Consider the following 27439-nt stretch of genomic DNA (forward strand, 5'->3'; position numbering starts at 1 on the left):
TGACTGGGGTGAGAGTGACTGGGGTGGGTTATCAGCTGGAGGGAGAGTGACTGGGGTGAGTTATCAGCTCCAGTGAGAGTGACTGGGGTGAGTTATCAGCTCCAGTGAGAGTGACGGGGGTGAGAGTGACTGGGGTGGGTTATCAGCTCCAGGGAGAGTGACTGGGGTGAGTTATCAGCTCCAGGGAGAGTGACTGGGGTGAGTTATCAGCTCCAGGGAGAGTGACTGGGGTGAGTTATCAGCTCCAGGGAGAGTGACTGGGGTGAGTTATCAGCTCCAGGGAGAGTGACTGGGGTGAGTTATCAGCTCCAGGGAGAGTGACTGGGGTGAGTTATCAGCTCCAGGGAGAGTGACTGGGGTGAGTTATCAGCTCCAGGGAGAGTGACTGGGGTGAGTTATCAGCTCCAGGGAGAGTGACTGGGGTGAGTTATCAGCTCCAGGGAGAGTGACTGGGGTGAGTTATCAGCTCCAGGGAGAGTGACTGGGGTGAGTTATCAGCTCCAGGGAGAGTGACTGGGGTGAGTTATCAGCTCCAGGGAGAGTGACTGGGGTGAGTTATCAGCTCCAGGGAGAGTGACTGGGGTGAGTTATCAGCTGAGGGTGAGAGTGACTGGGGTGAGAGTGACGGGGGTGAGTTATCAGCTGGAGGGAGAGTGCGAAGAGCAGGAGCAGTGATGGGAGCTCATGTGAAGCAAAGACAGGGCTGCAGCACTGGGATTGGGCTTTTGAGACTGGGATTGACTGGGATTGGTTTTTTGAGACTGGGATTGACTGGGATTGGGCTTTTGAGTAGTAAAAGACATGGCTATGAGAGTTACGTTTGCACTGTTCTGATTTTCTTTTCGATTTCTTTCCTTAAAAGCCCTAGATGCTCTTGATTACTGTGCAATCTCACCACCACTGTATCATTGTAGAGCTGAAGTGCATAATTATTTCTTCTTTTGTTAGGCAGTGGAATGGCGATGGTTCTCACAGGCCTTAGACAAACACTGAGCCTGGAAAACTGATAGTCATAGAGTAATAGACTGGATCTAGGTGTGTGAACCACCTTATCTACTGGAGATGTGAGAGGAAGGAGAGCTCTAATTGTAAATGGGCTAAGACTGGGTAATATGTTCACAGAAACACGGAGTGAGACTGAGTGACGTTATAGTCTGGGGGCTGTAGCTGCTTCCTATCAACGGGGGAGATCATATCAGCACTTGAGGAAATCTCTTGCTGCAGTTTGTCGATGGGGGCAGCAGGATCAGTCAGCTTTGTTAGGTATCGGAAATCCAGAGCACGCAGCCAGCCAGCTCCGGCACAGAATATCCTGAGGCTTGAACAACACAGGCCCAGCACACGTACTAAGATAGAACTCACATGTTCAGTCAATGTAAATTTAATTTCATGCCGACTACAAGAAGCAAATGTAATTGTATTGGTTCCAGTACTCTTTTGTTATGTTTTTAATGCCTCTCAGTATATTTATTGCCCAAAATGAAAATAGAATTTATTCTATTTCATTCTCCTGCAATAGGGATACATGTGAGCCGTGTAGCAGCAATAACAATAAATAACACTTTGACGTCACAGTGTTGTGACAGCAGGTATATTTCATGGTCAGCCAGCTATGCTAATATATAGTACCTGTGCGAGCTGTGACTTTGCGGTAACTGGGTTCACCATGTGAAAGATTATTCTCTCTCTTCCTGGGGTAACTTGATTTTTGGCTACAATAGCTTCACTATTTGAAATGAAATTTGGGGACTCCTTCACTATGTCTTGTTTTATTTTCTGAGCACCGTCGTTCCAGGGTTCCTTCTATTTTCAAATAGAATCCCTCAGGGAAAGAAACTCTACTTTGCACCATGCTTGCCTCTACATATGTTGAACTGTGAGTTCTCTGCAGGTGTGGAAAACAGCTGTACAGTCTCCCCGATCAGAAGGAGAGGGAGAGAGTTGTGCTGCTGCTGTGTTAATGACACTTCCTGACACCAGCAGCTAAAATTCTGATTTTTAATTATTTTGTTTCAGCCCTCATCACAGGTGTTGAATGTGGGTTTTCTAAAATTGAGTACCACCACCACGCTGTGTTCGCTGTGAGTATTGTAGATCGCCAGTTAGGTAAAGTACGGAAGCTTCCTCACTGGGTTTGCAGGCGATGGTATTTTCTTTTTTATCCCTAGAAGGCGGGTTGCATAGCAACCACCATTGGCGCCGACACTGTGGGTGCTCTGGGGCTAGAAGCACCTGAAGCGTCCCCAGACAGGGCAGGAAGATCAGGGCCCGTGGCAGGTGCCATGCCTGATCCCACGTGCTAGAGCAGTGTGCTCCAGGGAGAGAAAAACAAGCACCTGCCTGCAGTGAGTGTGTGTTCACACAGTGCAGGCTTCCAAAGGTTAAGGCTTAACTGCTTCTACAGATTTCTTTCCTTTAGCTTATGTTTTGTTGACCTTTTAAGCACCTTTGTGTTTCCTTGCCAATTATAGCTGCTCTCTCTCTGAGAACGGGATTTTATCTAAACACGCTTTACCTGCGAGCTCGGTGCTTTGTTTTGTACAGTCCCATTTCTGGGAGGTCTTCACACCTGCCCCCCCCGTACCCCCAGAGATCCTCTCTTCCAGTCCCAGTGGGTCTAGACACCCAGCAGAGGCCTGAAGCAGAGTAATGATGCTTTTCTTAAATATGCTGATAGTGTAAAAAACAAGAAGTACATTTAATGTTTAGTTTCATGTATGAGATAATCTGTGATAATTGCCATTCATTAAAAATAATAAATGCAATTATGTAAAGCAGAAAATGTGATAGCATCTCTCCTTCCTGACTAATAGTGTTATTAAGATTATTATTAATATGCAATCTCCCCCTCGATTCATAATTTCAAAATGTATTTTGATTTATAGCCAAAAAAGACCAATAGCAGTGCAGAACACCAGGATACGGTAGTATCTTGAGCAACAGAATTTAACGCAATTATAAATCATTAAAAACAGAATGGAATGAGTACACCCATGCATTCGTAATTAATTTACCAGGGAATTATATGTTAAAAATCACTCTCATAATGGACTAATTACTTATTCAATATTAATTATACAGATAATTGGTTTATGTGCAGTTTGACTGATTATAGTCCAATCAACTTTTAATATTGTATTTACTTCAATAACTGTGCGGGCTGTGTCATAATAATGGTTTATCAAATTACTGGGAAGAGCCGCGCGTCTCCTGGCAGACGCTGTAGGAGAGTGCGTTCTTCCCAGTACAGGGCTGTTATTGAGGACGAAGGCAAAGGCTTGAGATACCACACAGGGAAGGAGCAGGAGCTATAGGAAATATATAGCAGTTAGTCGGCTTCCAGTTACGGGCCACTAGGTGGAAATTCCACCGAGGAGAAAAATGCAGTTATCTGTTGGGATGAATCTGAGCTGCCGGCACAGTGGAACCATGGTTAGCATTGCTGCCTTGCGGCAGGGAGTTTATTTCCTGGTCTGGGGTGCTCCAGCAGCTGCATGAGTTAGTATGTTCTTCCCGTGTTTGCGTGGGTTTCCCCACGGTCCAAAGACATACTGGTAGGTTTATAGGCTTCTAGGAAAATTGGCCCTGGGTGCGGGTGTGTGTGTGTCTGTTTGTGCCATGTGGTGGACTGGTGTCCCGTCCAGGCTGTGCCCTGCCAAGAAAGCTGTTCCATTCATGAAAGTTTCCATTATTGCTTCATGCAAAATATTTGGTGCAGGACTTATGGTGTGATAACACCATCAATGTTTCCATTTCTGCGAATGCACTGTATATTGCGTGCCATGTGAACAGTCCGATAATATACAGACCTAATGCAGTAGACTATTGAAACGATGGTGAAACGCTGTGTTCACAATGCTTACAAAGTACTGTAATTCCACGAGTTAATTGCCTGAGCTGAATGTTACCTCATGGCATTCAGGAATCCGGGTCTTGTCATACTGTAGCACAGCAACATGCTTGCCAGACATCAGGCGCAGGATCAGCATGTGGAGGCAGTATGAGGGGATAACAGATGATTGCATATGATCTTACGTGCTTATTAATAGGTAGCAGCATAGATTTCCAATTGCCAATGGCAAGGCAGTGCAGCAGCATGGGGCCTCCAATGAGACTGTGGCTTGTGGTGTTTGTGGTGGCCTGTTATTTATTTTCTCAGTGCTTCACCGGGATTTTGAAATTACTGGGATCCCATGACACACAATTAAACTTGACATTGTGGTCTGTGTAATATGCAATAACCTGCCTTGCACAACAAGTGATTGTTATTATAAATAAGAAATGTTTTGCCTGTGATTAGTTGTAAATTCCATGTACAAACATGAGCTATTTGTTAGATAATGTTCTGTAAAGAGAGATGATCACCTGTAATTACAGGGATGCTTCCGCTTCTGTGCTGGATTAGTTTGAATAATTCTAGTTAATATGGAATGGATCCTCTGTCTTGACTGAAGAAATGTCTGCTGCCAAGAGAGGTTCTCATCAATGATTAAACTTAAACTCTTTTCTTTCCTTTTAATTCCTGGACGTTTCCCGTTAGTAATAGCTTAGATACCTCTTTGTCTGCCAACACTCCTGTTTGTCTGTAAGGTGGAAGTATTCTTTCTGATTTAACTTTGTGCTGTGCTTTCAGTGTTAGAAATATACCAAAAGCAGGGGTTTAGAATAAGAACGTCAGTGTAATTTAATAAGTAATAACAGTTAATAGCCAGATAATTACACAGAGATTGTCTCATTACTTAATAATGACTGTCACTGTGTTGAGTTATAAATAGTATTTCACAGTATTTATTATCTGCAATTATCCTCAGACAAGTGATATTTTTCATTCTCAGAAAATTCTCTGAATATTATATTGTTTTACCAGTGGGGAAACCCCCCTTCATCTTTTTGCAAAGAAACACAAACCAGAAAGCATTAGTTTTCTGCTGGACTGAAAACAGAGCGGTTATGGTGCCCAGTGATCTCTGGGGGGCTCCTGCTCCTGCCTGCAGCCGCTGTCCTGTTCGGGGTTTGGGGAAGGAGGCACCTTGAAGACAGTGCCAGCTGGGTCATCAGATTCTGGACCTTTCCCGTCTCTGGTTACACTGCTGCTAGGCCATGTGCTCATGTCTTTGTCATTTCTTCTTATTCTCACATCTCGGATCGCTGCACTGGACAAGTTCAGCATGGCTTCCAGTAGTCTGTCTCGGTTCTTGCTGCCTGTTGGCTTCGACTGCCACATGAGGAAGAGACCACTGTTTCCACTGCACCCTACTCTTTCAATCTCCACTCTATGTCCAAGCGTCAGCATGGGATTTTATAGACGCCTTTCTGCAGACAGTCCGAAAGGCTTCCTCTCACCTGTCATTGATCAGCCAATAGCACTGGGCTTCCCATAATTAAGTGTGAGTGTAAAATAATTACTGTGTTCAAACAAAATTAATTGTGGCTGAACTATTCGGTACGTTGAACTGAACAATTCAGGCATGTTGTAGCAGAAAAGCGATGAGTGGTATAAATTGAGGCCTGCTGTGGGTCTGCTGTACTCACTGAAACAAGAGGCTGACCAATGATGTATTTATAGAACCAAATGTTCTGGTTTTAATGTAGTGGGAAATTTCAACATCTAAAGACTGTGGAGTTACAAGCAGAGCTGCTTGGCCATAAGGATTTCTCAAGAAAGCTACAACAGAGACATTTGTGGCTACTTGGGAAATGTAAGGATGGATTTTAGGTTGTAAATCAAAACCCTAGTTGGACTTATTAAAATATAGCAAATGTTAGCAGAAATGTGGAGTTAAGAAACTGCACATTAAATTTGCATGAGCATGCCTGTTCCTTGGAATCAAGAGGCCAGTGGGAATGCCAGGAAACATTTCTAGTTCTGGGAAAATAGTTGCTAATCACCTTCATCAATAATTCTGTATACTTATTGCAGCAATTATTTACACCACTCAGCACTTTTGCTGTTCCTTCTATAAACAAGAAGGTGTGTGGAACAAAGGTTTTGATTTTGTGAAGGTTTTTCAAGGCTCTTTCACGGCCTCTCTTGCATTGTACAGCATTCTACAGTGTGTGGGGAAAAAAATACTCAAAGCAAACTCAACTTGTTCAGAAATGGATTAGCCCCATCCCTGCTGGCCCAGGAAGCAGGCGTGATTTATTGCGCTACCCAGTGTGTGCCTTTCCCCCGGCTCATAAAGAGCTCCATCACTCTTTCAACAGCTCTATCTCCTCCTTCGGAGTTATCTCCAGAGTTTGTGCCAGTGAGTCATTAGGATGCATTCAGTGCGTCCCATGGTGCAGTCTACTTGTCAGCCCTGACAGTAAAAACCAATGACTTGTGCCAGGAAATCAAACAAGCACCTATCCATCAAATGTGCTCTGTTTAAACACCTACTGTGCCTTCAGCCCACTCTGCCTTGTACGCCACATCTATTAGGCAGCGTTATTGCTGCGCCTTGGCGGCAGAGAGCAATTAGGAACAGAGGAGGGGAGCTGTTGAAATGTCACAGGGGAGGAAAAAGCTATAGTTGTAATCAAGTTAAATAACAAAGTTGGTGTTATAACATTGTTCTACAGCAAAAATAATCAAATAAAATTGAAACAGACGCCAAGCCAAATGGCGACCATTGCTGTGAATAAATTGCTCCTAATGTGGCACATGTGGCGCTATTCAATAAAAGCTGATTTCTTCTTGTTCTGTGAAGTTTGATCTTTTGTCGATAACCCAAATTTGGCAAATAGGTATGTAGAACAAAAAATCCTAAGTGAAAGTAATGGCAAAAAGTATTGGCCTCAAAAAAGATAATCATGTTACGAGCTGGTGCAATTCAGTTTATTATTTTATGTTTTACTCTTTATTTCATTATCCAATGTACATCCAAAGTCTCTGTGGTATCTGCCCAGAGTAATAATGTTTTTCCTCGAGTTCATTGTTATTCTTCCCTCTGTTATTTAATATCCTCCCATGATTAATGAGGGCCAGGGATTCTGCCGGATGCCGCTGCTCACCCGCAGACTGGCAGGTCAGAGACTGCGACACTATTCCTGTCCTGCAGGCTGTCGGACCGCTTTGCTATGGCTTACCAAGCACTGAAGTAATACGCCCGTGTTTGCCGACTGGCTGAGCGATGTATATTAAGGCAGATGTGGTGAAAGCTCTGTGCGTGGTGTCTGTCGTGATGACAGAGCGAGGTTGGGTCGAAATGAAATCTCTTAGTTCCTGGACATTTGGTACATATAGTAGCAGTACATCTTTGGCTCCCAGATCCTTTTGCTTCATTCCTTCACAGTTTTTCATTATTTTAATTTCTCGGTTATCATCTCTTGCCTCTAGGGTGAGAGGTATCCTGTGGTTACCTCTTCACATTGTGGAATGTGTTTACCAAACTCCCTTGGCATACTGCTGTTTTGTCCTCTTTCTTTCATTTATCTATTCAATGATTTTCTTATTTTTATATCTGTTGTGACCAGTGTTGCTGTAGGACCCTGAATACGGTGTCCCGGTCTGTCCTTGACCAGTGTCCAGTCTGTCTTTAAACCCTCAGATGGCTCACTGACCAGTGGCAGCAGAATCTTGTTTGTGTGGATCCATCTTTTCTTCTCTTCCGATCCTGACCTTCATCTTATCGAGTCATATTTAATTTGTTTTGATCAAAGATTGGGGCCTAGTGATTAGTTGAAGACTACAAAAAGATGTTAAAAGGATCATTTTAACTTTCTGGAGAGGAAAAGTAATTTGTTTCCAGGATTTTTCCTTGAATTTACCTTCATTTGAGTTTTGTGCAGTAATTAACTTATCTTTCAAAAATAGTTATTTTGTATTTTAAATGAATCGATTCAAACATTTTGGGAAGGAGTGAGGAGGTGGGGCATACAGTAACTAAGTCAACAGCTTTTTTGTGTGCAGCCCAGAAGACTGGAAATAGAAAATATTGAAATTTAATTTTTTGTAATCTCAGGATATTCCCTGGCTCTGAAGTGACAGCCTGACACCTCGCTGCATGAAAGTCGATGGCTATCAGCCTGAGAGCAGCACGAGGAAAAGGATGATTTCCTTTAAGCTGTAAAGCAGGACAAGCTCAATTGCTAGGTGAACAATTGAGCTGTCAAACTCCCAGTTAATCATCTGTTTGCAGACAGCGCAAGTGTCACATGTTCAAATTAATAAAGGGGATAAAATGAGCATAGCAACTGCATTGAACTGAAAATTGTCAGTTTAAATTACTGTATCTAGTAAAGATGAGTTGAAAGAATGAACTAAGAGGATGCAGTTTTATGGAAACATGTTGAGAACACTTGGGTCCCATCTGTCTGCCCATCTAAAGTTATTTCCCCACATTCATAAAAACAACCTAAAAATCTTAGTTATAACTGAATCTGCTTGTAAGAACCTAATAATATTTAAGCTTGCACTCAGTGTCACTGAGATGACTGTTTACACATTTACTTTTCGGAAACATCCCTGGTGTGCAAAGGTCATCTCGGATATATGTAACAGACGCTTTCTGAGTTCATTGTTACCAATAGGATAGGATATTATATAGGTTCATATATTGTAGCTAATGAACAGTATACAGGAGTCTATACTGACAGTGTAGCAAATTAAGCATTAAATACTATATAATAAACAAGCTATTATCACAAAAATAGAGTTCATAAGACATGTACGTATGAAAACCACATGAGGTGTTAATAAGCATGTTTAATCGTTAGGGATGAGTTAGCACAAGGTTGCTAATGCTCTGTTAATCTGGAACAGGTTAGCAGTTTATAAATGGAATATGCCTCCCTGAATCTAATGTGTGAATTTAGAGTATTAAATCTGTTGTCCTGTAGCTATCCAGAGGACGGCGTGTGTGGTGATGAAGAACTGTGACAGCACGTTGCAGCTCTTATTATAGACAGGGCAGCGTGCCGTATGGATGTTCATTAAGTGCTGCTGTGGCGGTGCGGAGAGGTGCTGTGGTTTACTGAACCGAAGGAATTGAATACACTGCACTCAGAGTAATAGTGTGCGTCAGTGACAGCACTGCTGCTGGAATGCAGCGCAGACTCGGGTTCTTTCTGAAAAGGTGGTTCATGCAGTCACCATGGAAATATGGACACCTGCAGTGTTGGATCCCCAACTTCCTGAGCCCGATAGGGGACCCAGAGTTTCCCATCAAAGCCGCTAATTGGCGACCTTACAGCAGGCAGCAGGAAAGCGTCTGCCTGCCTGTATGTTAAGTCTCAGTCTTGACTGCCAGTCTCCCTCTTTTAAAGAATGCCAAGCAACAGCGTTTCACATGTATTTAGCTGCTAGGGTGGTCTCTGCCCTGGGGGCATGGGAATAGCTTCTCTCCTCCAGTGCCAACTTGCAGAAATATGATTAAAACATCAATATGCACGAGCAAATCCACCCAAAACGCCGAGAGATTGGGCAGAAGCCGTCTGTCTTCCTGGCTCAGCCTGGAGGAGGACAAAGCCCCCCCCCCAGCTGGGGAGCAGTAATAATCCAACAAGCCCGTTTCTGAAGGAAGGTTATTGCTGCAATAGGGAACCTTTCTCTAGTCTCTGTCACTTCACCTTGCAGCAGCCTGATAAACGGCGAGTGAAATCAAAAGGTAGCACATGCTGTGGTTTCTCAGGAGGGTTACATTATGTAGTTTATGCAGAAGGGTTGGCTGTTTTTCCCCTTGCTTGTTTGTTGCAGTTTTCTTGGTAGTCACTTGAAGCAATTCTGTTCTGTCTCTTCAGTGGCAGGAAAAATGTGAAGAGTCCCTATTAACATACTAGACGTAAAAATAAGAAGATAAGCATCTTGCTAATTGCTTACGAGGTGTCCTGCTGAGGCTCTGCGCTAACGACTTTCAAGCCGTCAGCATTGAAATATTCTGTCACCTACCTTTTAATATCTGCAGGGATGAAGCAGGCTGTCTTCAGGCTCGAGCACAAGGACCTGGCTTCCTGAAAGCCCAGCGCTTTCATTATCTCCTCTTCCATTTGACATCTTCTCTTCCCCGACTCGAGAGCCATGTGTAAATTCTGAAGATCACTCTGGAGCGAAGCCCTGTGGGCCCCCCTTTTGCGCTTTTAGAACAAAGGAATGGATTTTTTAATAATACTTGAGCCTTTAAAATGTGTTCTAGTAACAAGTAATGGGTGATTTGCAGCAGTATTAGAAAATATGGGGGAAATCTTGAATTAAAGACCCTTGGAACTCTACATGACAGATGATGAAAATAAAAAAGAAGTGATGAGAATAAAGGAAATGGTCTTAGTATTTGTGGCTTGATCGGTGATCTTGGGGTGGCTCAAAGGATGTGACATGCAGGATGTTCTGTTTTTAGGCCAACCTGCAGGTGATTGAGGGAAAGGTGTGCACATCTGTCTGCATTCGTCAACAGCCTTTATTAGAAATTGATTAGTTGACTTTTTCATTGAAACATAAATACAGGCTTGTAGACAGTAGTCTGGTTCATGCATGCAGTTAGCAAAGCTGCATCTTCTGAATGTGTCCCTGTGGCCGATTTTGATTGATGTGTTTTGCTCAGCTGTCCCTCAGTCAGCATGGGGTTGAAAGATCTAGTGGAAATTAGTACGCAAGACTCTTCTGTGTGGCTAGGATATTATCATCTGTAAGCAACCAGCATGGTAATTGTCTTCTGTAACAGACCGGTTTTCTTTCAAACAATTTGTAAACGTAATCATGACACTACTGAAAAAAGAGTACATCCTGATCTGAGCTGAAGAACTGATGAAACCTACTGTACGTGACATTTCTTTATCACGGGCCTTAAGGAAAAGAATATTAAACATGCCGTTCCTCCTGGTAGCATTGCCTGACAGTCTTGGCTGTAAAGACGTCAGAGTTTCGAGCTGCTGTCCCTGCTGCTGCAGCTGAAGCTACAGAGCGAAGTCATAAATCCTCACAAGATGTAAACATCCTCCGCTGCCCCGTGTGGCAGGATGTCGTCCCCACACTCGGCTCCCCAGCTCAGCACTGCTCCGCAAACGCGTCAATTGGTTTTGTGTGGAATCAGTTTAAATGTGCTCTGAGGCCAAGGTCTTCTGAGCTAACTCTGTTAGCGGTGAACCACATTAGCTACACAAAGCGCTTTCAGGCATACCGTAATGAATGTTTCTTTAGTGCTTAACTGAAAAATAATTACAACAAAGGAGGGACCCCTGCTTGCTTTAGAAGAGAGGTAACCTTTGCTTAATAGCATCATCAAATGTTGGTTTCATCTGAGAATAAATTTTATTTCCTGCAAAACCTAACAGCCAGAGCTTTCTTCTGCCTCTGCTCCCTGCTGACAAAGTGGCGCCGCCTGGTAGCAGCATCCGGCGGCTTCACAAGCTCATAATTTTCCAAATTACCATATTTATTGGGGAAAATGTCGGAGACAATTATCAGAAACTTAACACAATTATTCCTTCTGCAAGCCAGATCGGATTCTGCCACTCCGGCCCGTCTCTGCGAGGCTGCTTGTCAGAAATTAATCATCTTTAATCACGTTAGGGCAGAAGGATTCACCAGGAAGAGTGATGTTTTATTCATTTGTTTGACCTCAGACTCTACCTTGTTTCCTCTCCTGGTCTCCTGTGGTTTCTCCCAGCGAACCTGGCTGGGTTGTCACGGGGAGATGTTTTCAGTGCGGCTCTGCGTGTGGTTTTGAGGGTCCGCAAGGCATGAAGTAGGGGTCTTTTAAAAATACTGTTAGATTTGATCCGGATGACGGCGCCTTGTGCTTTTTGGTCCAAGTGTGATTTTCTTGCACCAGTGTGGTGCCCGCCAGGACCTTGAGCAGTGCCACCCTTCTCCGGAGGCAGGCTGCCCTCTCAGCGGTCCCATCTTTGTGTTTTAAACTGTGTCTGCAGAGCCCTCGTTTACCGCAGTCAACATGGAGATGAGTGGAGGTGACATTGCCTCTCGGCAGGAGGGGAAATGGGAAGTTGAATTCTCTGTACCAGTGGGAAGTCTTTCATGTGCCGGTGTAGGTACTGTATGTACTGCGCTGCCACGGGTTGGAAACCACTGGGGAGTCCAGATCAAGCCGTTTCTGATGCACGGGGCTGCAACAGCTCCACACCTGCGGTGCCCATTGACAGGTTTTTCTCCTCCCTTTTCCAAAACTCCAAACATCCTTCTATAAACCTCCCTGCCCCCTCCACACTTCAGAGTCGCAGTATTGCTTTGTGGTTGCAAAGTATATCAGTATATCAGGCTCTTCTACATCAGACTCCTGTCTGACAGGGAATGGTCTAGTGTTGTAGCTGTCCACCCCCTGGTCTTCTTGACCCACACAGGCTCTCACCTCCAGTTCTGTGCCCCACCTCTCTCTCTCCCTGACCAGCACACACCGGTTCAACTGTTACAGGCGTCCGACACCTGCGAGCAGGGTAACCTGCCCCTGGCTGCTTACTTCCCTAAACGCCCCACACTCTCTGAAGGGAACAGTCTTTAATAAAGGCGGAAGCTGTTTGCGTTAATGTGTCATGACATTTAATACTAGCGTACCTCAACATGAAGGCATGCCTATGTGTCATTATAATACTAAGTCACTGTTAATAACGGTCTCCTGTTTACATTACTGGCAGCAGATTGCCATGTCAAAGCTGTTCAGAAAATGTCTTGACATCTTCCTTTTTTTATTTTCTTTGTCTCTTCCATGTTCAATACTCCACAGAAATTAAGACAAATGAGCGTTCCATCCAACAGCAATGTGGACTGGGCGGGCACTTCTGATTAGGTCATGGCCGCCGGAAACCAGCAGCGTGATCCTGGCTGGCAGGGGAGGAGGCAGTGAGGAGGGAGGAGCAGGTCCTGTGGCTCCCATGACCTGCCAGACCAGGGATCAGAGCTGCTGTGTTCACTTTGTGCTCCTGATAGAGAACAGATGCGTTTTTACACTTAGGGCACATCCAGCCCAGAGAACCCTGTTCATGTTTGTTGATGAATCGTGTTAATTAGCTTAAATTCTGCACTGAAAACAGGGATACTGTATGGATGCAGGTTGCATACCATGGACGCATCGCAGGTTTGATTAGATCTCAAGCGGACTAACCACAGTGTGGTCATGAAACCCAGCCCGTTTCGCCACGGGGCGCTGATTGGGGGCTGAGAGGGAGACGGTGCGTCTTGTTTCTCACACTGGGGTGGAGCTCCAGCTAACCTGAAAACAAAGCAGAAAGGGCAGGACTCGGGACCTGGCAGAAGTAAACAAAAAAAATCTGATTCAGAGTTTTGCTTTTCTACAAGAAATCATTGATTTTGATGCTGTTTACTTTGTGATCTCTTTAACATTGTTTAACATCAGTTTATTAGTTTCTCTAGTTTATTAAGTGCATTTTAGAATTTTAACAGTGGGGTTTGGTTTTGCAAAGCCTTAAGCAAGGGCAGTGAGGGTTCAGAGGGTCTGTGAATTACTTGCTGTAAGATTCAGCATGGAAATGTCAGTTCTGCCCAGAAACGGCGAGAGGACTTCTCGGTGAAATCAATTCTATGGATTGTAAATTCCCCTTAAGATCTTTGCTCAGCTCTCCCTAAAGCTCAGGCATTAGTTAACCAAAGAGAAAGTAGAACCAATTCTATGTAAAGGTTAGGTTTTAAAAGTCATGCACAGACAGCACTCGGAGCCTCGCAGGAGTGGAGATCCCCACTGGCTTTTATAGCGATGTATTACAACAGCAGCTCCAGCAGCCGGAGCAACTTCTTAACGCTTGTTTAACATGGCTGTCAGTGGCCTCTGTTCAGCCTGTCTGGCACAAAGGTTATGGGATCCACTTGTGGTTTCATTATACACTGTAATATAAAGGTTAATAGCATTAGCCATCTTGCGGTAGTGAGTGATTAACATGAAGGGGTTTTCTGTGTGTACTCAGAGCTGCATACTTGACTGGGAAGGTTTGAAATGTGAAGGATCACCATTATTAAAGAGGTGTGAATGTCTGGACAACAATAACAGAGCAGTGCCTTTGGCTGAGAGTCGGAAGGGCCGGAGGAGTGTTCCAGTGTGTGGAAGTGGCACTGCATGCGCCTGTGCCCACTGTGACAGTGCCATACTGCGACCTGACCTCGCACATGTGCTCAGTCTCTGGGTGTTAATTGGCATTTTAGTCAGGAAACAGATGGGTTTGCCGACTGGCATAATTGAAACTGAGAGACAAAAGCTTCGGGGATTTGAAAGAAAGTTATGTAATGCACTGTTAGTGATAGAGAATGTAAGTTCAACATATATTGTGCAGTATGTTAGGCAAGAGGTATTATTCGGGTCTAGAGTGTGGACTCACCTGGGTGATGGTGGTACTGATTGTCACATGCCAAAAACATTGTTCCAAGAAGGCACACAAAGATGTTGTCACCATGCATTCAAATGTCTACCCAAAGTGCATATACATTGTCTACAGAGTTTCTGAACTTGAAGATTCCATTCTGGATGATGAATCAAGAGATACTGATTGGAGGGGATCTTGGTGCTCTCGTTGCAGAAGCAGCCCAGAAGCTCCAGCTGCTTCTGCAGATCTCTGGTCTGATTGCGCAAGAGCTGAGACCAAAGGGACGTTAAAGTTCAGTCATTTCAAGACTGAGGCGCACAAGAAGCAATTGCAGAACATCTCATTGCAGGTCTGCCTTCCAGAAAAAAATATGACAGGAGGTATATTTGAAAGACATTAGAAAGTTTTCTTAGGAAAGGATTTAAAGAATTTAAAAATGCATTAAGGGAAATTTCCAGAGACACCTAACATGTGGATTATAAACATAATTAACATTTAGATGAATGCATTCAAGGTTGAATACAGACATATAATATTGAGCTGTTGCATATTCATTAGGTCCAATTAATTAATGATGGATTCTGCCATTGAGTCGTGATGGAACACTTGAAAGAATCCCACAGCTGGGAACCGGTGATGGCCGTTCCAAAAGCCGAATAGTACAGCAGATACTATATGGTGTCGGAGTTAATGTCCCTCTTCCTGCCCAACATAAAACAAGTTGATTTGAGGTTGTGGATTATTAATGTGACAGCACTGCTTTACATTCTAATGAACCCTTTTTGGTTGCCTCAGAATGATTAATTCCTTCCCTGGAGCCCCATTCAGCAGATGTGTCATAATTCTGTACAGGTTAAACAAGAGGCCGCTGGCAGTGGCAAGCAATTTATTTAACAACAGACTCATATTTTCCGGAGTTCTTTTGTGATCATTAAGCCACTAATAATGGCATTCATGAACAAAATTGTGAAACTCCAGGAATAAATCGCCAGGGAGCTATTGGACAAATGTGTATCACTATCAGTGTTATTGCTGTATTATTGCTAGTCATAGGAAAGGGATGCATGTATTGTTGTACCTTAATGCATCCATTATTTTATCGGACTGATAAACCTTCTCATTAAAAATGAAAGTAGAAGACCACGTGTTCCAAGTAGATGTCATGGATGCCTCTGTGTTTATTTATAACTCAAATAAGTAAATTAGTCAGGCAGCCTGTTTTCTTCAGTGTGTTCCTATCCTACATTTCCATTTGATGTATTAACATCTGTAGCATCAAAGTGGGTTTTGCATAATATTTTATTTATGCGCAGCGTGAGAAACTCCTGTCTGTCTGTAATAAACCAGAAGGAGGGACAGATCACCAGGGCTCTGACTCATGTGGGATCTCCAGTCTGATGTCACTTTGCTATTTGTTACCAGACAAACAGTAGACTTTTTTTTTATAAAACATCATCAGTAAACTTTGAAGATTTCCCTGTTGATTATATTATCGAGGTAATTCCCCACATTAAGGTATGCATCTCTAAAACACTGCTCTTGTTTTCAATTAAAGGGCAGGGTTTTTGTGCACAATCTATCTGATCAAGTAAAATCTTTAGCAGGTGCAAGCTGTCAATTTGAGTGTTTGTTTACATGAAAAACAAACAATGTTTTTTTGTTTTCTCTCAGTTCATGACAGCTTCTTTAGAATAAAAATTGCTGCCTTTATAATTGCGCTGTAATTACTTTTTCATGAATTCATCCTGGCTTGGAATGACTCTCGGAGGCCATGGGCCCGAGCAGCACTGAGGACAGAGACCCCAGTGAGTCCCGGGACTTTCTGGGTTTCATTCTGCCTGAGCTAGGGGCATTTGGTTGTCTGAATTTCCAGTTCTACTGTCAGTGAGGAGTTTAGGTTCCTTGTAAAAACATATTGTTCTCCACTACTAGGAGTGAGCATCGGTGGGGGTGTCTGTAGGTGGGAGAGGAGAGAGAGTCTCCTAAGGAAGCAATGAAGTAAAGTTGGAATGTGGACCACTGTGCTCATGGAGATGTGGAATCAGCTATTCCATCTGTGTGGGGTTTTTAGTCTGCAGGCTTTCTTATCTTTTGCAGGTTACTTAAACACTGCACGTCTGCCCATGCATATTCCCCCAAATAAATCTCCGAGGTGTAGGTGTTCAGCTCCTGGTGTTGAGCAGTAGGAAACCCTTTAGCAGATAATTCTATGGGATGTCTTATTGGACGGCGGACATACAGTACTTTACTCTTGCATTGCCAGGCACGTTGAGTATTAAGAACTGTTAGAAAGTGGCTCGGTCTCCTGCACAAAGACAGTCACTGTCCAGAGATTGTCGGTTGTTTGTTGTATTGTTTCCCATACCAAGTGGAGTTTTGGGCTTTACTGCAGCTCTAACCCAAACTTTCTTCAAAATATGGTTCTGTACACACCACACCATAGGCCAGTTTTGTCAGGATGACAGAGCTGAGACTGGGATTGATCGGTTTGACAGTTTTCTTTACCTTCCCTTGCTCCAAGGCTAACTGTAGACTCTCTGGGATAAAGCTGAGTATTGGCAGCTCACTGAAACCTTTGCTTAAAAAATTACACTGTGTGCATGCTCTGTGGAGTCAGACATCCAGCACCATGAATTCAAATGAGCAGGAGGGAGAAATGTTACCGGGAACTGTCAAAGCTGACAGAGGAATAAAAAGATGAGAGTTTTTTTCTCATTTTTCTCCATCCATCAACCATCAAAAACTGCTGTTTCAAGCTGATGGCAAAAATCACACACTCACAGAAAAGAACCTCAAATGGAAGAAACAGTACCTGATTTTCTGCATGTTTATAACCTGCATGATGAATGGGGAAAAAAAACAGTCTGAAAAGATGAATTGGTGTAAGTTTCTTCATGCTAATTGCACTGTATTTTAATGAGGTCTGTCACAAGCAATACCTAGGATTCTGGCTAGAGCTCTTAAAACACATTCAGATAGAGGGAGCTAAACACCACCTTGCTCCTGTTCAGCTCAGAATTGTCAAAGAACGATGGTCAGTGTATCTCTGCATTCAGGTACAGTAAAGAGCTCTCAGTGAAGTTTCTCCCCCAATCCTTTGTAGAAACAATTATACAGAATGAAGAGCTCAGAATGTTTATTTTTAAAGTATAGAAGGCTTTTGTTTGTGTAGATGCTAATAGGTCTAGTCAATGGCTGCTCTTGTACTTTATTTCCTGTGCCTTGTGTAACGGATTAATAAAAGTTGCAGAAGCATTTTTGACAGTTTTCTATCACTGACTCTTTAAGCAGACCTAATACAGCATTTTTTGTTTGCAGTTTCAATATTGATACCTTTACTCCTAGATTTATAGAGTACTTTATAATCAGAAAGGTCAGTAGTGTGGTGCGTCAAGGGTTTAATGTTGGACTTGGGTGTTCTGTTTGGGATTTTGTAGGTTCTCTCAGTTCTTGTGGGTTTTCTCAGTGTGCTTTGATTTTGTGATTTTGTCTCATTGTGATGATAAGTGCATTGGGATAGAACGGCACCCTGTCCATTGTTTATTCCCACCATGTTCTCAGTGTTTTTGGGATAGGTTCCAGATTGCCGAGACCATTCCCAGGAATAAGCAGCTTTTTGGTCATGAATGGGTTGATGGGCAAACAGGAAGTATTTGCGATTGTCTGCCACTGTGTGTGGCGCTGTTCGTGCTCAGAGTGGGTGGGTGACCAGCAGCAGATCCCAGTAGGGACAGATAGAGCTACAGGCATCACAGAGATGTTGCACACTATTAATAAACTTGTAACCATGCAAGAAATATTAGAAATGTTGCAAATAAGAGAACACCATTCAGCCCGTCTTGCTTGTTTGGTAGTTTAGTAGTTACGCGAGTATGTATTATAGTAAAATATTGAATAATGTATAGAAGGTTAGCGGATCGGGGGAGTTCATCTGCCCTCCTCATTCCCCCGTGTGCAGTAACAGGCTTTGTAACCATGAGATAAAATGGGTGGGAATTACAAAAAATAATTGGCAAGTCTAAATTTAGAAAAAGAGCATAAAATTAGTAAATTAGGAAACATCATTAAAAAAATGAGCACTAAAGAGAAGGCATCACATAGCAGCACAGTGCTATAGTTATTCATATACTCAGCCAAGAGGCAATTAAAACGGTGTACCTTTTTATTCTGTAACAGTAATGGCACATCATATAATTTAAAGAATACTGTAATTTTCTTTAATGGCAGCACAGCCTCCCAGTTAGTCCTGGCAGATCTCCACCTGCATGCACACTGTCTTGTTAGCAGTGGAAGGCTCGGTTCATTGGGGTTTTGCTCTCAGGCTCATTAAACAAACAAAGGCATCGTTAGCAGAGCAGGCAGAGACTCCGCTGCAGGGCTGGACTACATTATCCGCTCTTCATCTCGGTGCTGAGAAAGCTCAGTCACAGTGTGTAGACATAGCTTGTGGTCTTGACACTTGTGACACATGGCAAAGAGATGGAAGTGAGTGCTCTGGGAATTGGAAAGAACTGGTGCTAGTTATCCGTCTTCCTGTGGTAGTTATAGTAATTATGAAAATCCCAGACGTGAAACAGATCGTTTGTCATGCAGAGCCTGAGCTGGGCACACTCTTACCCCAGCTATTTGCTCACCTGGCCCATTTCCCCACCCTTGTAATCAATAGAAGCACAGACTGAAAAGCTGATGGTTTAATTGCAGTGAAACCTACAGATCCACAAGAAACCATGTGTCTGCCGCCAGTCCGAATGTGGAGTGGGCTTGTGTGCATGTGAGTGGGTATAGCCTTCGCAGATATACTCTATACTGTGGGTGCAGTGTCCTCCCCCCTTGAGCTAATAGTATGGAAACAGCCTCGACCTGTCTAATGAAATACTCATCATTATCTACATGTAGACAGATCTGATGCTCTGAGATTAATGTTATCACTTCATTTTGCCTGCATCACCTGCATGAATGTCAATGAATCCATCCTCTCACTTCAATAAATCTATTGACACATTGTTAGACTCAGGAAGAAAATTAAGTGATTAAAATAAATTGCTTCTCATCTTGTCTGACAACCAACTGAAATCTGCTTTGTGATACAGGTTCACGCTGGTTCCCTTCTCTCACACTTTGTGTTTGAAGCAGCCGGACCGGGAATTAACAGATTCGCATGTAAAGTGCCAGGCAGCACTGCTACACACCAGCACATTTACTGGGGCAGGAGGTGTTCTAAGTGTTGGCTAAAACCAGGAAAACAAATCCATGCTTTGTAACTTTTGTGAGGATAATGCTCAATGATGATTTACTTTATAGAAGAGTGTAAAACTTCTGCCTTGTTGGACACAACTTTTTGCAAATTAAAACTTAATCTTTCAAAAACAGCCATTTCTATCATTCATTTACAGGAACATAACCCAAACTCCCTATGACTGGAGTTCAATAATGAAAACAAAGGGTCCAGATACTATACACAGTGGTGGTTTTGCAGTGTTTTATTTACAAAAGCTGGAAAGATTCATTGTTCAACATTTTGGTCCTGTTATTGGAGTTACCACAGTTCAGACAATAAAACAGCCAATGTCAATCACCAGTTCTAAGTATCACGTTGCTAGTAAGACAATTTCAAAAAAAGTAAAAATACCTTACATTAATTAAACACATAGGAGAAAAACGCATGATAAAGGCTGAAGTATGTAAAACCCCCAAACAAAGAAAATTATAATAGAAATAAGAAATTGCACTCACATTAAGTTTCAACACTATTTTTTGTTTAATGGAATAGAACCTCACAGTGTTTTTTTTCCCCAATTGTAGTCTGTCATGACCTACTGTAACCCTGCTTTTAACCTGCATAAAATACACAACTGATAATTGCCAAAGCAGCGCATCGTCAGATGCAGGTGAATCATTAGTATATGTTAAGGATTGTTACAAGCCAAATCCCATTCAGACTGTCTGAAAACCTTTAAGTTCTTGCATGAAACATTATTCTCATCCTTGCGTTAGTTCAACAAGAATGGGTGATCTTAATGGCTAACACAGAACTGGAAGTTCCTGCCCAATTGATTTTTTTTTAACCATGTCTCTGTCTGCTACACCAGGCAGTATAACTTTAGTGTTGTGTTTCATGAAATGGCCCAGAATCGCTCTGGTCTTTGCTCAGTGGCGTTTCAGGAGCTGGCTTCTGTAGATGTCCTGTTGCTGGTGTTGGGCGCTGTGAACAACAGGAAAGGAGTAAAACGCAGGCCCTCATCAGGCAGACAGGTCATTCTTTGAGGAGACATCCTCAGGCCTGTGGATGCTTTTCCTTCCTTTCTTATGTTAAACCACTGCACATCTTCAAACAGGAAAATCTACTGAACTTAATCATAATGTAGCACAGTCTGCAGACTGTTGAATACGCTTTTGAATACAAATACAGCAGATAATTCGGCATCTAACCCATCGTCATCGCACTTCTTTTCCTGAAAGAAGCTGGTTCATTTTGTTTTGTACGTATAAGTTGAGCTTTTGAATAAGTAAACAAAGAAAAAACCAGTATGGCACAATTTATTAAATAAAGCAAAAAAAGAGGATTTGTAGACTTGCTCACACAATGAGGTAAAGGAGGCATTTTGACAACTTAAAGTGCATATGCAGCAACAAGCAGGAGTTGGGAAAGGAGACTGAAATAGGGGAGATGGCGCTGTGCTCAACTCAGCTCAGAACCTACAAAGTCCAAGCTGAGTCGGTGATCGAGACGAGTCGTCTGCACCCTCCTCACTGATGCCAAGCAGGTTTCAAAGTCAGGAACGGGACTACCACAGGCTTTCTAGAAGTTGTTGATTGTCTGCACGGTACAGGAGTAACAACACAACGAGAGCTATGAATAACTAAACAGACACAGGTTCAGCCTCCCAAGAAATGGTCACGAACAGAATAGCGCATGTGTTTGTATTGATTCTGACTGATGTTGCAGGAACCATAGAACCCAGAATATAGAAAGTACAGATAAAAATATGTATACTGTATCATCTTTTTACTTAGTTTCTTTTAATTAAAGGTTAAATTTCAGGTTTGTTAAAGTGAGCTGCAAAGACCAGAAAAGGAAAAGTCGATCGCTTGTGCTCAAGTCTCCAGTCTTTCTAGCACGGCGATTACACTGATGGGATAACATTCAAAGCATATACCTAAAAAGGAAATTACTGTACAAGATCACCTCTTGGCCCAGGGATAAACACATTGATGCTGGACACTGAATGTAATCAAGGGAAAAGTATAGTGTATTAACAATTGTGTATTTGTCCTTTTGCAGTTGTAAGAGGGCTTTAGCCTTCCAGTACAGCAGCTGACTGCAGCGCTCAAGTTTGTCAGCCTTGAGTGTTTCTTCAGCTGAGTAACTCTGTTCTTCTTGGCAGCTCGTGTGCTGTCCCCTGTCCTTCCGCAGTCCGACTGCGAAGCCCAGTTCTTCATTCTGCAAACACATCTGCCCAAAAGGGTGAACTCCTAGAAAGAACTCAGGGTCTCCAGAGCAACTTCGTAGCAGAACTTGTACTGCTCCTGTAATATAAAAAAACAAGCAAGACAAACTTCATGACATGTACTAACAGATTTTCATTTTCAAAACTAGCAGCAAATCACATTTTAAAAGTGGGTTATTAATATAGCTGATAAGGACTCATTTGAAAGCATTTTGTGTGCTGATATCCCATATTTGGTGGGTGGCAGCACTAGAGTAATGTCTGGGTTAGATCCTGCACTAGCTGTAGATTTGCTGACGGGTGAGGAGATAATTGCATGATCTCTGTGCTCATTAGAACATCCTCTACTTGCACACACAACTAACAGGCACAAGCCTTATGAGCTGGATGGTGGAGAAAATGAGCACATCGCAGGAGATCTCTCAGATTGCATTATTACAGTGTAGCAAGAAACAAAATGCAAGATTAATGATGCAGAAACTGAAGTTATTTTTAGTGGTTTTGTGAGGAACAGAGCAATATAAGGTTCACTGACAAGTAAATAAATATAATGCTTGAATCATGTTTATTGTTTGGGGGATTAAAAATACTGCATAGCTGTAAAGCCAATTGCTCATGTGGATTACTGCTGTTTATTTTAAATACAGTTGCGTGTAGCTTTCTCTATACTGTGTGAGCAACAAGATCACTGGAGCGGCTAAGCTTTTGAACAGATGAGATATGGTTTTAATTTGATTGAATTAGATTGAATTAAAAACTGATAAGACTTGATTTACATTCATTAAAGCTCCTACATAGACCCAGTTAGATGTTGCTCTTCCTCCCTTGGGCCTAAACTACCTCACCGTTAATATCCACATGTTCACCTCACCTCTAAAGCATTGTCTCATGTGGGGCTGGATGTAGGGGATTGCGATTTACCCTGCAGGCATAACGCTACCAGGGAAGCCAATCAGACAGGGGGCGTGTACACGTGGGAGTGGCACTTACCATGGTCTCCACCATGTTGGCCTTGTTGTTCCGCAGGGTCTTGACAGTGTGGAACACGTCCACGATGTTCTGCTGCTGGATCATCTCGCTGATACTGCAGATGGCACAGAAAGTCCCACTGCGGCCGCCACCCGTCCTGCACACAGAGGGAGGGACCAGGCACACGTTACCTTACAGCAGGCAGTGTTGCTCTTCAGCGTTGAGAAAGCTGGTCAGCTTTTTAAGCTACTATACATTTCGACTCTTAAAAATGAACAACACTGCCACAGTGCATTAAGACTCTTGTGAAGTAAGTATAATTTCACCTGATAACTGTGTACAAAAAGCAGACGATAGAGTACACCCAAAGGCCACAAGGACAGGCCTCTCTTTCCCAGGGTGCATAAATAAAACCATTAATGATGTTGACCTTTTAGGATTTAAACTAATAAAGAGAGAATTAACAGTATCAATTCTTTGACACTCTGGCACACTGAGAACACAATCAACAGGTGTCAGATCTGATTAAAACGCTTAAAAAAACCAAAAAGGAGTAATCCTGCTTCAAGCATCAAACTTTTTGGTCAGACAGAACAGATTAGAAAACATGCACTAAGGTTCAATGGAGTATGCATTTTAGTTTTGGGGAAATTAAAATGTTTAGTTAATCTACACTTGCACAGGACTGCTCTCTTATGCACAGTTCAACAACTTCCTGCTCAGCACTTGTCCTTAGATATTTCATCAAGTCTGATGGTACGTTTTACGTTTAATTAAGCAATTAAGGACCTTTTGGAATAAGATCCAAAAGTAAAACAGGTCCCCAGAGTGAGGTTGAGAATCAATCTCATCCCACATGGCTGTGCAGACTGCAGACAATAAAGCTTTAATGATCTTAGGCACATAACAGCAGAGCCTAATCGAGTGCTAATTGAAAAAACAAGAAAGAAAATCTACTCCAGGATATAATGCACATGGTGCCCAAAAACCACGAGATTGCTTTCAAATCACTTCTGATGCTGCTATTCATAAACCCTTAAACTCTTAATTGTAAATTGTTTGCTGCTGAACCCTAAAAAAAAAAAAATTCTCCACTACTACTGCCACGCCCCCTGCTTTCTGCCACAGCCCTCCCCAAGTTCAGTCACCCCTACTCTTTCTGGCACACTCCACTATTCCTTCAGTTGGTTTTGCATTTACTCTCCTGTTCCTAGATCATCATTACACTCATAAACTGTCTCAGACACGAACTAACTTAAAATGCAGTACAAAAGCCCCTAGAACAGTGACTTCTAAGCCAAGTGGAGTAGAGAAATCATTTTAACTCCTAACTGCATTCATATTCTGCAGTAAAAAAAAGCTTCATTTTCTCGTTAGAGGTAAAAAAAAATGTTCTGCTTTCTTATTGATTTTATTTCATCTTTTTTTCCTCCCTTGATTCATAGTGTCTCCTTACTAAACTGGTTACTTAGGAATGCCTTCATCGGTAGACTGACCAAGATAGTCTTTCTCCTGGCACTGGAGTTCTGCAGATACACAATATGTAAATAAAATCTATCGGCTTTGCACTTTGGAAACCACTGCAATATTAAAATGTGTTCTTTCTGGAGAACTCTGCTGTTGTAAATCTTCAATGCTAGGGAGCAGAGTATCAGGGCCAGGAGCTGAGGTAACCAATCTGACAATTGATATCTTAAGCACCGTTGGTGTTGTACAGTATTCCCCTAGAATGCTCATTTATGTGTATTATATTACAGAACAGTCTGTATTTTTGTGTTAGAGAGAGAGAGCCAGAGTATGCTGCTACGCTTCGTGTGTGTCAAAATGCAGAGTTCTGCTTTTTGACAAAAAAAAAATGCATGAAAACAAAAGACAGACCAGCAGAGTCTGAGGTAAACAGGAAAGCGATTGGATTGGAGTCACTTGTGCACAGGAAGTTTTGTTTTGCATTTTGTGCATATAATTGCACTAAGCACTAATCAGCCATGTATTATTACTGGGGCTGTTTCTTGAAATCAGATTACACTGTGCATTTTGCAGCAATGGTCTTTCTCATTTTAAGCTTCATTTATTTTAGCTGAATGCGTTCTGTGCAATTCCAGAAAGGAAAAGGCATTGCGTTGCAGAGCCGGCGAATTGTAACATCAGTCTTCGTTTTCTGAGCATTAATGAGAAGTAATGACAGAAGGCTTTATCAGTGATAATCCTACAGCAGGTGAGAATGGATATTTTTTTTAAATGCAACTCAAGGAAAAATAAGAGTTTGCTGCTTGCACTTAAACTAGCCCTTCAAGGACAATATTATGAGAACTGCCTAAGTAACTCTGCTTGTCTGCACTTGAATCTGTGCTCCGCCACGGTGCTGGGGACTTGCTGCCCAGCCTCTCTGTCTGAGCTGCACCGAGAAGGCGGCGAAGGAGCTCACAGGCAGTGCACCACGGTCCGCCCATCCCCTCCGTCGTACTGCTCCTGCCACTTGGCGAGGCGCCGGACCAGCTGCAGGATGGAGCGCTTGGACAGCGGCGTGTCGCGGTAAGCCGGCCAGCCGATGAACTGGAAGTGCTGCACCAAGCGGTAGCCGTCCTGGGGCTGCGGACACCAACACAGACGCGCACGGCTTTCGTCAACGACGGGAAACAGGCTCCAGTGTGCCGAGTGCCGTCTCGTCACAGTGCCCCACGGAACACACTTACGCCTCCGAGATCAAATACTTGCCAAATAGGAACAAGTTTTTTTTTCCTATTGAGAAGCATGGGAAAGTATCTGTTCACTTTGCTCTAGATGAAATGGACAACACCCCCAGTGTGCTGGCGCCTCTCATCGCCCATCTCAGTAAACACAGAAGCTCAATGCTGTGTGTGCTTGCTCTGTATCAAATGGAGTGAAGTCCCCCTGTTGCAGTGCCCCTTCCAGAATGCCAGCCCCACTCATCACGGCTTGCGTTAAGTGCTTTAATTAGAGGGTAGTGTGGCGGATGCACATGCTGGACGAGGAAGGCTGAAGTGCATGGCCTGACCCCTGCGGCAGCATGAAGCACAGCCCCACTAACCTGACTGCACAGCATTAACACCCCTCCATAAGCAGGCAGGAAAGCGACTGTTATGACACTTCCCTGGAATAACCTTTAAAAGCAATTTAGTCCTCGAGGCTAAAGGACGACACAATGACAGCCCTCAGAATCAATACAGAACTTTTTTTTCCCCCCCATTTTAAAAGGCAATCATTTTGAAAGTAGTCTGAAATGAGTTCTGTATCTTCTTTTTAAACTTCATGCATTTATTTTTACTGTCCTCTTTTTTTCCTCCCCTAGCAATGGTAAACAAGGCTCATTGTGATGCCCTCTGAGCTGGTGTTCACTAGGAAATAAAAAGAAGAACACAAGGTTACAAATGAGGAGGCAAGTGGACTGGCCTTGCTCATTTTGTTACTAGTAATTGATCGACATTTTACATCTAGACATTTTTCTTAACCCACAGCTTCAAGCCTGGGCAGTTTGTTCCCTACTCCTACAACCCTTTGTGCAAAGATGCATTTGGGGTTTTCAGGCCAGTTAATTTGGACTCTGGAGACGTGAGTGCAGAGACATGGAGCCATAAAGCTGTTCTCAAACCGACATATCTCGACAGAGCAGTGGGTCACTTTCTCTTGATGTTCTGGGGTGTCATTTACATTCTGAAAGCCTTTGTCTGGTAGACAACTGTCTGATTGCATTTTTTTTCTTTTCAGCAGAACAAAGTGGTAGGCTTTTGCAAATGCAGTAAAAACAAAACGAACAAAGCTCCGTGTTTTACATTACAATGCTGTTGCTGAAACTGAAATGAAAATGAAAAAAATCTTTCATAGGTCTTGAATAAAAAAACCCTTATGAGACAATCTAAACAAGCAACCTTTCAAGTTCATCTTCTGATAATGATTTTTTTTTCCTAGAGCATTCTTAGTACAACAACAAAGGAAAACTTGTTTTTTTTTTACAGGCAGCCATGGTGCAGCATGACACATTTAAGCATCACTTAAGAACCCAGCAGACACATACCCAGTTCGGCTTTCTAGCAGAGATCTTAGATCTTGTCGGGGTTTTCCTTAAATAAGCAGGACTAGGACTAGAGACAGAGATATAGGGGTTAAACGCCAGAGGCAGCAGAAGATGGCTGGTGTTTTACATGGGCCTGTTTCACGCGCTCATCACTACGCTGATGGACCGATTTCATGGTACATTGGTGAGCCCACAGCATTTAACTCCCCTCCAGAGCACCTCCCCAGCGCGGTGGGGGGAAATCTGGCTTGTCAACACCAGTTAGGGAGAGAGGCTGGAGACAGCTGTGTAGGCAAGATACTTTCTGAGGTCCTCCACACTTTTAAAAGGTTTAGCACAAGGCCCTGAGCACAAACACTCATCACTTTGGTTTTTTTTTCCACTTGCTCTGTCCATTTCACTCAGCATTTCCCAGCTGGGAATGCCTGCACCGTTTAATGACCCTACCTGGTCTGGTTTTTGCCAGACCTGAACTCTGCTGTAGGAAATAGCTCTGTTCCAGGTCAGCATACAGCTGTAAAATCTGTGTTATAGACATTCATCATTTTCACACACTCTTCTCTGTTCCAGCCAGACACCGAGCTGGCTTCTGCACAGATAAAGGGGGCCAGAACCAGGTACTGCTCTTCTAATAATCTAACCAACACCAGATCATTTCTTTTGCATAGTAAACTGCTTTATGAATGTGCTCAGAAGATTCCTCTGTCCTACATTTTTTAAATGAGGAAGGGTTTAATATACTGTG

The 27439-nt window shown here is 43.0% G+C and overlaps 1 protein-coding gene and 1 long non-coding RNA gene across 23 annotated transcripts in view; one reads left to right on the top strand and one right to left on the bottom strand.

Annotated features, from left to right (window-relative positions):
- Positions 1-27439, top strand: part of LOC107079611 (uncharacterized) — a 161054-nt gene that overhangs the window by 133381 nt on the left and 234 nt on the right. For 5 of the 8 annotated variants that reach the window (XR_011181779.1, XR_011181780.1, XR_011181778.1 and 2 more), the window contains 2 exons: positions 22719-25193; positions 27265-27311. This is a non-coding gene — a long non-coding RNA (uncharacterized lncRNA). The other 3 variants (XR_001480563.2, XR_011181783.1, XR_011181781.1) reach the window with 3 other exon arrangements.
- The window catches only part of ptprt (protein tyrosine phosphatase receptor type T), a 190516-nt gene continuing 182786 nt past the window's right edge, over positions 19710-27439 (bottom strand). For all 15 annotated transcript variants that reach the window (XM_069179631.1, XM_069179626.1, XM_015365125.2 and 12 more), the window contains 3 exons: positions 25087-25250; positions 22683-22818; positions 19710-21771 (listed from right to left, as the gene is read on the bottom strand). In XM_069179631.1, the coding sequence (XP_069035732.1) occupies positions 21718-21771; positions 22683-22818; positions 25087-25250 (354 nt within the window). In that variant the 3' untranslated portion in view covers positions 19710-21717. The remainder of the gene's footprint in view (positions 21772-22682; positions 22819-25086; positions 25251-27439) is intronic.

This window comes from Lepisosteus oculatus, chromosome 16 (assembly GCF_040954835.1).
Source record: "Lepisosteus oculatus isolate fLepOcu1 chromosome 16, fLepOcu1.hap2, whole genome shotgun sequence".
Taxonomy (NCBI): domain Eukaryota; kingdom Metazoa; phylum Chordata; class Actinopteri; order Semionotiformes; family Lepisosteidae; genus Lepisosteus; species Lepisosteus oculatus.